This window comes from Myiozetetes cayanensis, unplaced genomic scaffold, assembly GCF_022539395.1.
Source record: "Myiozetetes cayanensis isolate MyiCay16 unplaced genomic scaffold, myiCay2020 scf16, whole genome shotgun sequence".
NCBI classification, from domain to species: Eukaryota; Metazoa; Chordata; class Aves; order Passeriformes; family Tyrannidae; genus Myiozetetes; species Myiozetetes cayanensis.
Window position 1 is genome coordinate 5,194,960 of NW_026087270.1, and position 16,743 is coordinate 5,211,702.

Consider the following 16,743-nt stretch of genomic DNA (forward strand, 5'->3'; position numbering starts at 1 on the left):
CCAAGGCATCTCCAAAGTGTATCTTGTGGATCTGGACCTTTGTCTGCCTGGGACTTCCCTAAATGCCATTAATAACCTGCTCTTAGGAGGATGTTGGGAAGATAAAGGCATTTGGTTGCTTTCAGGAGGGTACTAAAACTTCCACAGAATTCATAGGTGGACTTGAAAATAGTATAAAGAAAACAGGAGTGAGAGGAGCAGGGATGGCTGCAGTGGGAGATGTGAGAGCAGGCAGCACAGTGAGTTTTGGGAGAAAAGATTGCTCAATTTACTCTCAGAGCCATGCAAAATACAAACCCTCTCAAAGGCAAAGTGCTTCTGCCACTTGAATGATTTAAAGTCCTTAACTGAAAATAAGTCTTCAATGCAGAAGTCAAAGAAAATTAAGGCAAATTTCTTTCCGAAATATAAGAGAGGGTACAACATTCTGTGGGGGTTTTTTTTTGGGTTTTTTGTTTGTTTGTTTTTTTGGGGAGGGTATTTCATGTTTTAAAAAGTTTTAACAACTGTAGGAGTGGAGTATTCTAATACTTGTGTAATGCCATTGCTCTGCTCTGTCCAAGATTTCAAAACTTTACGGAGATAAAGTTTGATTATCACTGTTTTTACAGCTGAGGAAGCAGAGGGCCTTTCTGTTCTCTAGGAATTGCTTTTGATTTATTGCTGGAATTACACATTGGTGGATTATGCAAGTAGGCATTTCTGGATCTCTTTCAATTATAACAGTACACTGTTTTAAAAAGGCTAAACTGATTTTTCTGAACTTTTTTGAATAAGTGTTTTTTACTTTGGTTGCTACTTTTAAACACATCATATCATTTCTTTCTTTGTTCTCTTTGCATTTAGAAGAGCGTAATATTTAAATTTTTTGGCAGCATTGTTGATTTGTTTTATAATAATAAAATAATCAGATGTGTTTTGACTTTTCTCAGCCTTCAGTTTTCTTTTCAAAGATAATTTTTTGTTGTGCTTCTGCATTATAAATTAACTTAGGTTATAAATATTAGCTTAGGTATGAGGGCAAATTGAAATTTCATGTTTACTGGTATGAATCTGAGATGCAGACACCGTTGTTGGTACCACTAACAGCACCCAGTACCTCATCTGCCTCTTCTGGTTTGGGTCTTGAAATAGGTTAATTTCCTGCTTTTAAGGTAAATTAGGGGAATATCAAAAGAGATGATGTAGGTATCCAAAAACAGATAGGAAATTTGGTTTCTCCCCATTCCAGGACAAAATTATTCCATCATTTTAAGTAATCCCTGCATAGTTTAATTCCATAATAATGTCCTAATGCTGAGTCTCAAAGACTTGCCAGTTGACTGAAGCTTGGTGAAAATCGTTGATAGGAGAATGTAGTGGTAAAATTAAAATTTTGTGAACAGATTTTTGCTGAACAGCAAACTGATTAAATGTTTCACAGAAGTCTCTTTTAAAGCATTTTGAAATTAACTTTTAATTGTTTTAATACTAATTTGTGGGCTCAAGTGTTTGACGTTGTTAAAAACTGACACACAAAAATTTTGTTATTCAGTTTTTTAGATGTATTACAATAATTTAAACCATGTTTTTCCTTGCTTGAGGAATATAAACAATTGATGGCCTTGCCTTTATAATATTGAGATCTGTTTCAAAAAAAAAAGGCACTGAGGAAAGTTCAGTTAGCTTCTGTACATGTCAAGGATCAAATTTATATGTAGATAAGAGAGACTGCCTAACAAAATGTACCTTTGGAAATAGGGCTTCTCATAATTTTGTGATGTTCCTTGTGGAAATATAAGAAAATGGTGTAAGTTATAGTAAAAAAAAAAAAATAAAATAAATCATTGTTACTTATTCTTCTTTCATGTTGGATAAGAGCCTTTTCCTGGCTGGTCTGTACATAAAGAGTGATGGGTTTATGACTTAAGGCAAAACCAAGCCAAGGACCAGCTGCCCCTGCGAAGCTTTAGCTGGGAATACGATTGACAACAAACAGAACTTTCATTTCACCTTTTTAATTGACTGTCATGAGTAAATTTTTGGTACATAAGACTTTTCTTTATACTCCTTCTATGTGCATATTTGTCAGATTTTATTTAAATAATTTTATACACAATATTAGGATAATCTGTTACATTAATGCACAGCTTAAAACAGTTCTTATTTACACTGATCACAGAAAGACAGAGGTATGAGGACAAATACTTTACATTCACCATCTTTATCAGCATTTTAAGTATAGTTAACCAGCACACACCACACACATCCATATCCATATTTATAAGAAATGTACTTGTTTCTAATTACACACATGGGCATGTAGGTGTCCCCCCTTCCCCTTTGAAAAAAAAAAAAAAAGAAAAGAAAAAATTATGGAATGCCATTTCCCCCAGATAACCAAAGACTTAAAAAAAGAAAAAAAAAAAAAAAGGCAAATGGATCTAGAGATTCAGATTGCACAATTCATGGAACCAGGCATGGACACATCATGTCTATGTTCGGAAACTTTTGGTCACTGGGGCGCTTTGGAGAGTAATTATACTACTGGCAAATTTTGAGCTCCTATGAAAACTTATTCCTGAAAACTGCGATGTGTTCTCTTGCTTTGGAAGTGGATCCACTGGACACCAACACATTTGGTTTGATGTTAAGTCACCTAACAACACAAAACTGCAGCCAAAGAATACTCTGGATTTTTTGGTTTTTTTTTTTAAGAATAGAAATTAAAAACACATGACTTCATTTTATGAGATTAAGGCAGCAATGGAGAATATTGTGCTACAATGTGCATTAGTTGTAGGTAATATTCTATTCTCCTTTATCACATTTTTACATTTATAATCAAAGGCCAACATATTATTGAACTAGACTGGCTGACTACAAAATCTTATAATGGAGAGATAGGTCTTGTGTGATACCCTTGTTACATCAAAGTTGAATTTCTCGCCTTACAATATACACATATTTTATGAAAATTAAAAAAACTGGTAAAAATATTAAAATACTTCCTATACAGAGGTACCCTTATCTAAGGTAAATTCTAGTCACTGCTATAAAAAGGCATTAAAAATTAAGTCAAACACTGGTGTAAACCAAGTAAATGCTCACTATAAAGCTTTTATTTGTAAGGCAAATCTTCATCACATCTATTAGAATTTATTTTCACAATGTACTGTTTGGAGGTCCTCCCTTTTTAACTGATATTGCCCATAGCAAACGAGAGCTAAGACTTGCAGACAGGTTCACAGGGTGCAAGGTAAATTACAGATGCAGCTCACCTGCAAGTTTGAGGCAGTGACCGAGAAACAATGTGACACCTTCAAAAGAGAGCCAGCTTAAGGCTTAGTAATTTTCCTAGTTCACTGCATTTGTTCTATTTCCTTATTAAAGAAATTAAGCAACTTAGGTTTAGTATGGCAGCTAAAGAAAGGAGGAAACAAAGCACAGGTGGCTCAATCTTGCTGTCAGTGCTTGGGCAGAGAAGGCCCACAGTTCTTCTGGAAACTCAGTATTAATGGGCATGAAGGCTGAGCTGCTGGACTGAGACTCAAACTTCTCAGTTTCTCCCTTTCTCTCTCAAACCATGTGCATCTGGACACCCTCACGTCCTTCTGAGGAGGACATTTTCACTGACTACAGTCACAATATCTATGGCACTTACATTCTTCTGGTGGTCTTCTGTTTCTCTGCTCCATCAGTCATACAGTGATTGCCCTTTGTTTAAACAAATTCTCTTTTAAAAGCTGGAGGAAAACCCATCAGATGCTGTACTTAAAAGCAACTCTAATTACCCTGTTACGTTTTTCTAATGGTTGAAATGTTTTTATTGGCCTCCTAGTTCTCTATAGGAGTCTCTGATGTGTGTAGATGCTTTCAAATTCAGTCTTGGGCAGTGCACAGTACCACTGCACAAATTAATCACCAGCTGAGGATCCTGGTCCTATATTGAGTTATTTTTTATTAGGAACAATGTGCAAAAACCTGGAATTTTTTGGCCTAGGAAAAGTGCACGGCATGGCTTACAAGTCTTGTCATTCCTCAGCTAAACTTAATCAAGCAGAACAAAAGAGGAATGTGTGTTCCTGCTTGGTCAGTCTTGGATGGTTGTCAGCAAAAACTGTTCCTTGAGAATATGGATTAGAGAGGGGCAAGTGCTTGGTGAGATGTTCCAATTGAGGTCTGAGTTACAACAGACTGAAATGGCTGAATAAAAAACTGTTTTCCACAGCACAGAAACACTTAGACATGGATGTTTGACATAGAACAGTTCCCTGCATATGATCCCCTCCGAAACTCAGTGATGCAAGATCACAGATGTAACAGAGCTGAACTGCGTGTTTAATTTCTGTTAATTAAAGTTCTATTTTTTTTTTCCAGACTGTTTTGCACTGTCAGGTACTTGTGTACCTTTCTTGCAGAGGAAGCCATAACATGGCTGGCCTTCTCATGTACCAGGGTAATATTAGTGTAGTAAATGAAGATCTGTAATAACTCAGGTGTCCAAGCAGCTCACAGATTCAGTCCTTTATGGTGATTTCTTGCCAACTTTGCTTAAAATAGTCCATATGCTCCTTTCTGCTTGTGTACAGATATGAACCTGGTATGGTCACTTCAGGGTCTTATTTCTCACTTCAATAAAGTTTAGCTTCATCCTTTAACACTTGGACTTTCCTCTGGTTAGCTGGGTGAGCCCAGTCACCAGCAGGAACATGGGTATGGGTCAGACAAAGGTAGACTGGAAAAAGTCTTCCAGGTGATTCAAGGGTCTAATCCCAAACATCATGTTCGCCTTTACATTAAGAAAATTGAGTTCTTACACATGAGGTGATCTGTGAACCATAAATATTTTTGGTACTGAGAAAGAAAAGTGTGTTAGAAGAAAATTACCCTGTTTTAGTGCTGTGAGAGGCTGAGTTCACACATAACTTCTGCAGGTAGGCTATACACTGCCATCTGTTGAACTGTGATAAGTTTCTAATGTCTGAGTCCTTCACATCCATTTTAAAGTGTTTAAACAGGGCACTGCAAGTTAAACATCTTTAGGTCTCATCTCTTCTGAAATTGCTGATCTATAGTTTTAATTTGGTTCTTTGGCAAGAAACTCTTAAGCATTTGCCAATGCCTCATGGAACTTAATGAAGCAGCCTAGGATATGGATGAAAGCTATCTACTCCCCTAAAAACAAGCATCTGCTAATTAATGCTGTATAAATTGGAAGAACTGCAAAAGAGACATTAACAGCAAAAGAACTTTTGATGTGGCCTCCTACAACCTAACAGTACAAAATAAACTTAATTCATGTCAAAACAATAGCATAAAAAGTTGGATGTATATACAAGATATTTGGGCTTGACCTTTTTAAATAGTAACACTTAAATCGTATTTTGCTGAGAAGAAATGACCAAGTATAGGAAATTTCCTCTGGGAAAATGACACACGCCATACATTGCACGTGCAGTTAGGGAACACACACAATAGTAACAGCAGAGTACTTCTCCTGCATTCTATATTTAAAATATCACGTTTGATCCTGGATATCCTGCATTATCCCTCACTATGGTAAGATGTCTTTCAAGTGTTGCCAGGGTGTACGTCTCAGGACATGATGGAACAACGAGAAGGACTGACAAAAAAGATGTGTCCAACAGGGGCCAGACACTAAAGAGCACTAGTGCTTTTTGAACTATTGTGCACAAAAGACCCGCTGTTTCTTCCAGAAAGCTAAATCTGTGGAGTTTTTGTAATGTAGCTTTGGAACAGTACCAAGGATGTAAAGCATTATCTTGCTGAATGAGGGCAGGGAGGGGTCCAAAGAGAGAAAGGAGGATCTCTTTCCTTGGTGCTAACTAAGTTTCCGTGGATTGATGAAACACTATGGATCACAGGCAGGTCTTTTTCACTGGTCAAAAGAAAGGTCAGAATGGAGATTCTAATGTATGACAGCTACTTCCTTTATCAGATTAAGAAAAGGCTTTTAAGAAAATATTTTCTAGAACTGCCAAATGAGCTATTTAATTGCTTCACTGAATTTTTCCCACTGGCTTGTTACCAAAACAACAAACATATTTAACAAGCAGATGATGTTGCTTCTTGAATAAGTTTGTACCAAACGTTTTCTCCTTCTGGAAGCAGGCTGCGTATGCAATCCGTGTTCACTTGCCATCCCACAGGGATATCTGGGAGAGCACCATTCCCCAGAGTGGGTCTATCCCTGTGATAAGTACAGCTGAGGGAGAAAGAGTGAGCTGCTGGGCTGAAAATTCAAGACACAGTTAGAGGAAGACTTGCAGTTAAACCACATGGGTGATAAAGACCTGACTGGGTGGTTTGGTTTTTGATTTTGTTTTTTTTTTAAACTACAAACATGTGAACTGAAGGGAGATGAATAACTTAGTTGCATTTCATATTTTCCTTATGGACAATGTATTTAGGAGCTCACAGCAGGTGCCTAAGAGGAGGTGGGTGCTAGTGCTATGGCTTTGTTTTGGACTGTCTGTACCATATAATTTAGTGGAGTAAAGGAAATACTTCACAAAAGTATTTGTTATTTGAATGGATGATAGTCTGTGTCTATTGGCATCATTTATCATCCAACAGGCATGAGGTAGTTCATCATCTTATTCTGTGGAGAACTGAAGACATTGTTCTTTTGCCTCTAGGGTAGAAGTTGTACTATTTTGGGGGAGACTTCCCTTGGGCATCATCTTGAACCTAAAGCCTAGCTATGCAGCCGTGCCCTGTGTATTGTCTTTTTCATTCAGGCTAATTGTGGCAGTAAGATTCCTGCTTTGTCTGAAATGACTTTTGTATTCTGTACAGTTGCAAGTTCTTTACCAACAAAACCTCAGAACAAGGTGGCAGTAGTGCAATGGAGTCCTGAGCTATAAATACTACACTAAACCTAAGAAGTTAAACAGCAACAGATACAAAAATAATGTAGTAGCTAATAGCCTTGGGACTTGGGATTCAAAATACAATCAAACCCGAACTTGCTGGGTAAGGCTGAGTTCCCTCCCATGCTGAGAGCTTTGCTCCTGTTTCAGAGCAGAGTGGAGGTGAAATGCACCTTTTCCTGCATGGGTGGGGGTGATAGGGTGTGTCACAAGTGAACATTAATGCAGGTTTTTAGCATTTCCAATCATGAATGAACCAAGCAATGTGTGATATGACAGATTATTAAAGCTCCAGGTTAAGAAGCCCTCAAGAGTTTCAAAACTTAGTAATCACATCTATGCTAAGAAGCTTTTGAGCCATGCCAAGCCAGTGACTGAAGCAGCTGTATTGTTGAAAAGTAAACTTTATAACAATGAAAAGATTCTCATGTAGTTCAGCAAACAATAAAAATGGGATTAACTGTGAAACTGGTGGGATGACTTTTTTGAAGCCCTCAACATGTTTTCACTGTTTAGCCTCTTGTGTACTTGCCACCCTAGAACTGCAACATTTGGAATTCCTTAATTATTTAAATATATTTAATAACAGGGTTTAATAAAATATGACTTTCTTTATAATTAGAAGAAATATCCTCTGAGTTTAAAATCCTGTTTAAATAAAACTACTATTTATCATGGAGACTCTTTGAGAAAAGGACAATACTTGATTCATTCTGAGTATTGAATATGTTGGAGGAAAATGATAAATAAGGAGAGAAATTTCCCTTTCATTATTTGAACAGAAATCAATATTAGACAGAAAAAGCCAAAATCACTTGGGACTTTTAAACTGGTCTATTAAAGAAAAAAAAAGAAAAAACTCAATAAAAATGTTATATAAATAAAAAAGGCCCATCCTTTAAAAGGTCTCTTTAAAAAGAGGAAGCACTACATACATTTAAAAGACAAGCTGAATTGAATGTATAGAGACAAAAAATTCAGAGGTGATGTCCAGAGGTAAACGCTGGGTTGGATCCAGCTGAGAAGCTACGGCCTCTGAAAATTACTGTAGATCTAGTGATAAATAATTACAAGAAATAACTCAGAGCTACCAAATGTAGTGATCACTGGGAAGGTACAACAGTGACAAGTGACCACAGAATAAGAACAGCACCCAAATGCAGAGTTTGTTCTGTATCTTCTACTTTGCATAATACTACTAGAAAGAAGAATTGGAATAGGATTAGAAAGCTGAGTGTGCCTAAAAATATCCTTTTAAATTATTCAACACAATCTTATTGTGATTTGGTAGGTGAATCCAGGTTAAATTATAATAATAGCATGTTCACAGCAGGAGAATAAAGCCAGAGTCTGGTATTTTTGTGCCACTGGGTAATTATATAGTTCTAAAAATTATTATCTCTATGTATTTTACATTCTTTATTTGGAACAAAATATTAAAAAAAGATGAAAGTCTGTCTATTTGGATGTAACTTTCACACTTAGCTGGAAGTCTGCGGAGTATGGATCATATGATAAAGCCACTTCATGTGACATAAGGGAATATATTTTTCATGAAGTACAGTGTGGTATTAAGCTGTGTTCTGTACTAGTAGCTGTAACAGGAATTCTGTTCCTTCTACTCTTCAGCTTGTGTAATTAAACTGGGCAGAAAATACCATGGACTTACACAGCAAGGACAATGTTTTTCACCGAGAGTAGAAACTAAATAACAAACCACTGAAAATGAAGCACTGTCTTCACTTCAGTAGGATGCAAACTCATATCCCAAAGGACAATATGGCAAGAAAGCTAACGACATGAGTACACAAAGTTGCTCTTTCCTCATAATTGAGATGTACTCTTTCCTTAGGTCTAAGAATGTTCAGGTGGTGTTTGTTTACAACAGGTTGTGGCATGAGTATCTAAAGTAATTATTACTGTCAGAAAAGTTGAATTCACTTCTTCACAATAAAAAAAAAGCATTTAACTTATGCTGATTGCTTTTTTCTTTTCTCTGCTCCCCCCTCCTCCACTTCTGCCAATAGCAAAACTCACAAGTTTTGGTCATGTAGGGATTTCATGGCACCAAAGGATGCAAGAAAAATTAAACGGAGTCTTTAAAGATCATTTGAAGCCAAGTAATAGAAGGGAGGCATTGACAACAGAGAGCAGATGTCTTCCCTCAAAGAGTCAGTAGATAAGCTCTGAGCCAGCCTGGGCCAAGCATAATTGAGGGAGCTTTGAACTTGACTTTTCTGTATTTTCAGTTTAGCTTAACATGTGGGCTTTCTCCTTGACCTGGTTGTCATATTGTTAGCCAGTGTTGGAGCTGTAAGGAAACAGAAATAGTGGTTAAATAACTTTCTTGACTCAGGTGATAATAGTGAGAGATGCATTGGTTGACAAATCTAGAGCTACAAAGGGGTTTCAAAATAAGGCATGGGGTATCCATTATGTAACTAAATTTCTGTGCATTCCACTTTACAGTGAAGAGTATGCTGAATATAAAAGCTGCTCAGTCAGCTCTCAGCTCAGTTTTAGAATTTGGAACTGTTGGACAAAGATGGGAATAAAATATATTTGTTCGGTTATGGTAGGCAATGTTTGTTTACAAACTTAAACATTATTAACAAAACATTAACTATGCTTTAGCACTAGCAAACCCATTCTTAGCTGCTCACCGAAGATGGCAACAAATTAAAATGCCCTCGTGTTTGGCATGGTTTGAGGTATCATTAGGAGTTTACTTCTGAGGGCAACCTTTTTTAAATTTATGTGAAAATAATTTGTTTCCTCTTCGCCGTTATGGATTTGGGTTCAGACGACCAGTGCTGTGTTGGAATGGCTGTTTATAGCCCTTTCACACAGGAACATCTGCCTCTGGAAAAAACGAGTTACGTACAGCTGGAACTGTAAATCATCTGGCAGGAGAAGGAGAAGGCAGGAAGAGGTGCTGTGCTATTACATATTCTTGGCCACATCAAATAAATTGTGGTCATGCAACAGGAAGCCTTTTCTTCCTGCTTTCATTCTGCATCCCATAAATCTACACTTGGATTATTTCCTTTAAAATTATACTTCAAACAGTATTTTTCGGAATAAGCAAAAGGCAGATTTATTTTTTCAATATCAGCATACAAACCACCACTATAAAATCTGGGTCACGTTTTATGGAGGTGTGTATAATTCTAGTTGCTTTCAACTTTGAAGACAGAAAGTGGTCCAGCATGAATACTGATAAGTGTAACAAGCTTCATATTTGCATCCTTTTTATCTTCTACAAAAAAGAGTTTATTTCAATAAGCTCATTTTATTTGCTAAAAAGGAAAGCAGTATTTGGAAACCTACAGTGTCTTTTTCACAGTTTAAGAAGTCCCCAGCAGTGTTTTCAATCACCCTGTGGGGAAAGCCTGTTCCACATAACCTAGCACATTATTTCATCATGGCCATTATGTGTAAGCTCTGACATTGGATATTTGTTTTGCTGCTTCCCATGTGTTGTGGGACATAAATTGTAGTTTTGGAAACATGACTTCAGATTGCCCTGCAGTGACTGAGGGAGAGGCCATGACCTGTTGAAGTGATAGTCTGGAAATACATTTGTCTCTTTGTGAGATTTAACTGTATTCAAATACAACTCAAAATACCCGTAGTCAAAGGAGGAAGGTGCCAAAAGCCTTCCAACAGAGTTGATGTGTGTGGCACTGAGCCTCAGATTAGTAGACTGTGAGAACTACAGACCTGTGAAGTCATTACGAGAACATTGGTGCAAACCTGCAGTTGTTTCAAAAGACAGGAGAGGGTTGGTATGGGGAGAGGAGGAACGTGAAAGGAGTACAAACCTTAAACTGCCTGACATTTCCTTGGGCCACGAGTTGGTGCTCGTTTTCAGGTGTGATGCAGTAAGCTAGTCTCTAAACCAGATAGGAAGAAGAGGAAAAAGTCAGCCATATGAAGTGGGATTATGTATGTAATCCCCAATCTATAGTGGGGAAGTAGCATGAACTTTATTTAAAGTGGTAACTTAAATCTTTAATATCACTGCATCCTGTGCCTTTACCTTAGTCACGGAGAGAACAAGCTTATTGTAAGCCCTTGGGTGTTAGCCTTTAATATAAGAAACAACAGTAGAAAGTTTATGCAAATACTAAGTCCAAATATTTAGCAAGTGCATATGGAAAAGAACATCAGGGACAAGTTCATATCACAGGCCTTATTTCCTCTAAATTCTTGCTTTTCTCTTAGTGCTGTAATAGGATTGACCAGTCCCAGAGCAGGAGAGGAAGAGGTGCTGGCTTTCTCCCAGCTCATTCCCTTGTCTACCCCATGCTGTGCCCTTTGAGATCACGTGCAGTATTTGGTTTATCAGCAACTTTCAACCAAGGAGTTCCCACTAGACTAAGAGCATACCTTTCCCCATGCTTTTAAGAGCCACAATTCAGGGCATCATATCTTTTGATAGTTACTTGGCTGTGACATATTAGCCTTTTGCTACAATTCTCATGGGAAAGCTGGAGACTGCTTTTACAGGAGCAGTAATAGACAAACCTGAGCTTGCTAACAATACAAAATGAATGACCAAAGTCTTTTGGCCAAAGACTTCTGCATCCCCGCACCAGTAAACTTGAGCAATCAGAGCAACCTCAGTGGCATATCCCACCCTCCCAGCCTGTGGATATATGATTAGATATTCTTAGAATGCTAAAATAGGAGAAGTCTGAATTAACTTTGTACATATGACAGTTTAAATTCCAGTACACAGTGATAAAGCATACCTTGGACTGAACTCTGTTCAGGTAAAACTGTGAAGACCATACCTCAGCACTGTTCATGAAGATACCATAATTTGTACATTTTTTGCTAATGAGCAAAATTTAATCTCATCAATTGGATTAATCACAGGCATCAAAAATAATTTTTCAAACTTAATAATGGTGCTGTCTGGAAAGCCAATTTCTATCTAGAAACTCAGGCAGCACGCAGTAATCCTACCCCAAAACCCTGATCCGTCTGATGGACGGATTCAAAAGGTCACTCATAAGTAATAAGTTTCGGGAGCAGGAGAAACAAACTGCCAACTTAGATCCAGCCATTTCATTTCACAGCAACATTTCATGACATTTGACTAGTGTTCCACTCACTTCTTTAAAGGTCCCACGCACATTCATAAATTTATAGATGATATAGGCAGGCACAAGTATCATGGAAGATAATGCTATTCCCCAGCCGATGCGGTTTGCCCAGAGAGGGAAGGTGTAGTCGTCGTAGGTCAGAGGTTTGAAATTTATTATGCTGACTATCACCACAAACTGGAGGAGAAACAATCAAATAGACCATAGTTTTAAGATGAAGAAACTTACTGGCAGACTGATTCCATGTGTTCTGTTAGGCAGTCACACTAAGGTATATTTTGAACTAGCTTTACTATTCAGCCTATTTACTTTGTGCCTCTTACTGCTTAAGTTCTTGATGCATTTACAAGTATTAACACCTCATTTCAGCTACTCTGAACACAGATTATTTGAAGTTTTGATGGGAAGATCAGGTGATTGTCTGCTACTGCCTCATTTAAACTACTGTTATAGACATAAAAAAGGGATTCTGTGGTCAAGAAAAATCTCTGCAGGATCTACTGTTTTCTCCTTTGTTTTCCAGGGACATTAGGCCTGTTTAGAAGCTTTGTACCTAATTTTCAATGAGAGGCATAACGCAAATTCCAGGGTGATACAATTACTGAGGAAAGGCCAAGCAGCCTCAAGGCCTGGAAAACAAAGTTGTTTTTAATTCCTGTACTACCCTGTCCAGTGCTAGGTGCAAGAAGGAAAGAGTGGGGTACCACCCTACTTCCCTCCTGTTAAATCCATATGTAACACGCAGAGTACCTTGCTTTGGTTCTCTGGGCCAATACATTCTGCTCCATATATGCAATTTCAAATTAGAGTACTTCGAGCCTGGGGCTTCAAAGACTGCACAAGAAGACCAATGGTGTGGGTTAGAGGAAGATGGTAGCGTGAAATCTCATTAGAAAAATATTAATTCCATTTAGAGATTTTGCTTGGGTTTACGTTCATAGATGCAGACAGTATGGGGAAAGAGCTCTGAGCACTTCCAGGTGGAAAAAAACAAGAGTACCTTGTGATGGCTGAAAGATGCATTACCTACTGCAGATAGTGCAGTACCTTTGTAGGCTTTGCTAGGAAGGTATTCAGGCCATTTCACCAAGAAGTCTTAAGCTACTTAAAGGTTCGACTGACAGACATTCCAACATTCTCTAGATAAATTGCTACAACTCTCCCTTTATAAAATTCAAATTTTTGAGTGTCTCCTTGTGTGCAAATAATAAGGATGCTTGCTGCAGCATTTTTCCTTTCTACTTGAGTCGGCCTTCTTGAAGTGCAGCAGGAATAGTTCCATACAAGTTTCTTTGTAGAATTGCATTTAAAAGGATAATTAATAGGGATGAATTGGGGTCATAAGCTTTAATATTAAAAAAAAAGAAGGACCAGTCATAAAAGCCTACCCAGTCATGTTTTCAGTACCAGTACTGCTTTAAGAATGCACAGCTTTAATGCAATTAATAGCTTCCCAAAATCATATTAAGGTGAAATTTCCATTTTATTATCCTGACCTTTTATTTAAAAATATACATAGGAAAAAATTCCAATATGAAACTGTAGTCTAGTGCCGAATCTAACCTTTACACAAAGCAATCAAATTCACACTTGAGGATTTTTTTTTTCCCAAATGAAATTAAGAAGTTTATTGTCCCAGTAGAATGGTTTGTGTTTAATATCCATAGGTACTGGGTGGGACAGGGAGGACTCTGTGTAAGCGCTCCATGTTCCCTAAGAAAAGCTACTTTCTTTAAATCATGTTAAGATGAAGGAGCAGAATTAGCCACAACTAGCTTCTCTTTCATAACTGAAATGTATTATACAAAACATAACCAATGCAACTGAGGAGAAAAAGGGATTAAATTGGAGTGCCTTCTGTTCATCCCAACAATATCTGGCACAGCAATGGGTATCCTGCTCTTGCTATCTATTGTATATTCTGGGAAGTAAAACACTGGTATTCTTTCCATGATGAAATAATTCTCAACACTTACCAATAAAAAAGCAGGGCTAACAAATTTCCAGCACAATCTCCAGTAGAGGCCTGGTTTGAAGCCCATCATTTGTTGAATATCTTCACTGAATCTGTCCACACCTAGAATGGATGTGAACATGGGAATGAAGTAAATCTAAGTTGATGAGATGCTGGCACACACAAAACACATTGTTTTTCAGAAAGCAGACATGAATGACTTCCAAATTAGAAGACATATGAAATAACAATGTCCTTTCAGTGACTGGATGCGTCTTTGACATCACTGTGTCCAAGACTTAAATGCCTTTAAAGGCACTTCAGGCCTGTTGCAGACAGCATTACCATTGAAAACAGGCATTTGACAAATATCTAGAATTCAAGTTGTAAATGGAACACAACGTTTTTAATAGTTGTGGACTATTGTAACCTAATTACTCCACGCTACTATGAGTACACTGAAGGAAAATCTAGACCCTCACTGACACAAACTGCTTAATGATAATGAGGTAGATTCATATGATTCTTAATTTATCAAAGATGTTCCACTTGATGGCATACTAACCTTTTAGTGCTTCACTGAATATCACAGAATTTTCATTATACTTATTAAAAACAGAGTTTCATATTTTATCACTTTTCCAAGGAACTAGGGCGATGCTTCTTCTGTTCAGTGTAAATATGTACAAAACTGCATCATTTTAGAATGGAATCATTATCACTGACATAAAATGGGGCAAAAAGTATCCTTCTCTGTTTTCTTTAAGAACAAAACAGTCTCTGGCTCTACACCCTAGAGACAATGGCTCATAGAGATCTCTCTAGTGCATTCAGTTATGTCAGACTACTTGTTTATAATTTATTATACTTTATGTGTTCAGGAAGTTTACTTTCAATCCTGAACCCCATTAGGTAAACTGTAGAAATGCAGCTTTTTGCTGTATTTCTTCATTAGAGAGGATGTATAGTTCTCCATAATGATTGTTTCTCTTCATGTGGATTAGTTTAGAACAATTTACTTAATGTAAATAATTGGAACAGCTTGAGTCAATCCTTTACATGCAACAAGGATGCAAAATATTTACAGGGTCTGGACATTTGAGTGTAAATGTCTCTGATTTTCCACTCCCCAATATTATGTACAGGTGAAGAGAAGTATCCAAGAAGATCTGCAAATGCTCTTTAAATTTAATCTGATTCTATTTGCAGTGCCTTTTGTGAACTTTAAAGGGACTGAATTTCCACTGCTATGAATACTGACTGCAATTTATCATTATGCAGAAGGTCAAAGACAAGGACTAGATATCTCAGAAAACTTTACTCATGTGTTTCCAGACAGATGCAGGCAGAGAGAGCTCAAACAGTGCTTGGTGTTTGGTTTCTGCTGAAAGTGGGGGACAAGCAGGCCATGCTCTCAGTCTGCTCTGTCCAATACCAGGGTTTTTCAGTGCTACAGGTCTTCAAATAACTGTTCTAAGAATCAGAAAGGTAGAGCATAGTTACAGGTACAGATGATGGTACTTGTCGGGTTTGGTTTTTTACACTTCTTGAAAGCATTTACTCAGGGTTTTTTGTGATTCTGTACGATAAACCAAAACTGTGGATGACATGTTTAATTACAGGAAGAAACTGATGTGACCAGAAACAAAACTCCAGATTACTTGCTGGAGACCTGGCAGGGAATATGGAAATAATCTCCTTGCTTTTCCAGGGAAAATGAAGTAAAAGATATTTAAAATTTATTGTGAGGTCCTCGATAAATACACTGAACCCAAAGAGACTTCCAGTGTAATTTCTGAACTAATAAACATTGCAGCTGCCTGAGACTGTCACCATTATGTTATGTCATAGGGCATTAAATGGCACAGAAAGTTCGTACATAATATTGTGTTGTCAAGGGAATTAAATCAACATACAGAAAACAAATAGATTAGGAAGAGAATGAAAAGTAGATTTTTATAGCTATAAAAGTAAGTTACCCTCCTCACATTGGGACAATCATCTTTTACCTGATGCAGAGATGGGAGTTGAGATAGAATAAAAGCCCACATGTTACCAGTAAGTCCTGCACCTGCTGCCAGCTAGAACTTGGTAAGTTATTCTGCTTTACAGGCTCAGCCAGAGGCTTCAGAACCACTCGTGTGCACAGAAGCCCTTGAGCAGGTCCTGGCCCTGAGGTGAATCTGCTTAGTGGCTGCAGCTGAAAATATTTGTGGGCATGTTTCCAAGAATTAGGGCATAGCTCCAACAACCCTTTGGATCTCTGCAAGCAATCTTTGTATGGGTTGTTTTCCCCTCCTGTCTTTTTTAGCTGTGTCACATATAGTATTCTTTTATAATTTTGGAATTATTATTATTTTTTTTTTAAATTTGGAACTTAAAAATTAGTAATACTGCCTTTAATGATATTCATATGATTTACCGGGCAGCAGGAAGAAAGTGAGCCATGCCAGTGCCATTCCCAAAGAATGTGCTAGTGCAAAAGCAAGCAGAACTGCAGCAAACATCTCCCCCCATGGCAGTGCAGTAAACTTTCTGAGTTGGTTTACCCCATTTGTATTTTCACTCTGTGGAAATGTGCATGTTCATACTCTCTCATGCCAGCCACACAACCACACAAAACCATCTGTGAGCAAAGGTGAGTACCAGCAGTCAGTGCTTGGTTAAGTTCTTTCCCTTCTGCAAAATCGAACAGATGACCTTTGGTTGGGGTGGTTGGTTTGTTTGTTGGTTGGGTTTTTTTCTGGGTTTTGATGTTTCAGGGTTTTTTTCTGAATAAATTCAGCTTTTGGTCTGAAAT

General features: G+C 37.6%; 1 protein-coding gene across 1 annotated transcript in view; it reads right to left on the bottom strand.

Moving 5' to 3' along the window:
* Positions 1-7,809: 7,809 nt before the first annotated feature.
* The window catches only part of SLC6A2 (solute carrier family 6 member 2), a 56,806-nt gene continuing 47,872 nt past the window's right edge, over positions 7,810-16,743 (bottom strand). The window contains exons 11-14 of the mRNA XM_050311348.1: positions 13,966-14,066; positions 11,999-12,166; positions 10,700-10,771; positions 7,810-9,186 (exon numbers count right to left, since the gene is read on the bottom strand). Of these exons, the coding sequence (XP_050167305.1) occupies positions 9,163-9,186; positions 10,700-10,771; positions 11,999-12,166; positions 13,966-14,066 (365 nt within the window). The 3' untranslated portion in view covers positions 7,810-9,162. The remainder of the gene's footprint in view (positions 9,187-10,699; positions 10,772-11,998; positions 12,167-13,965; positions 14,067-16,743) is intronic.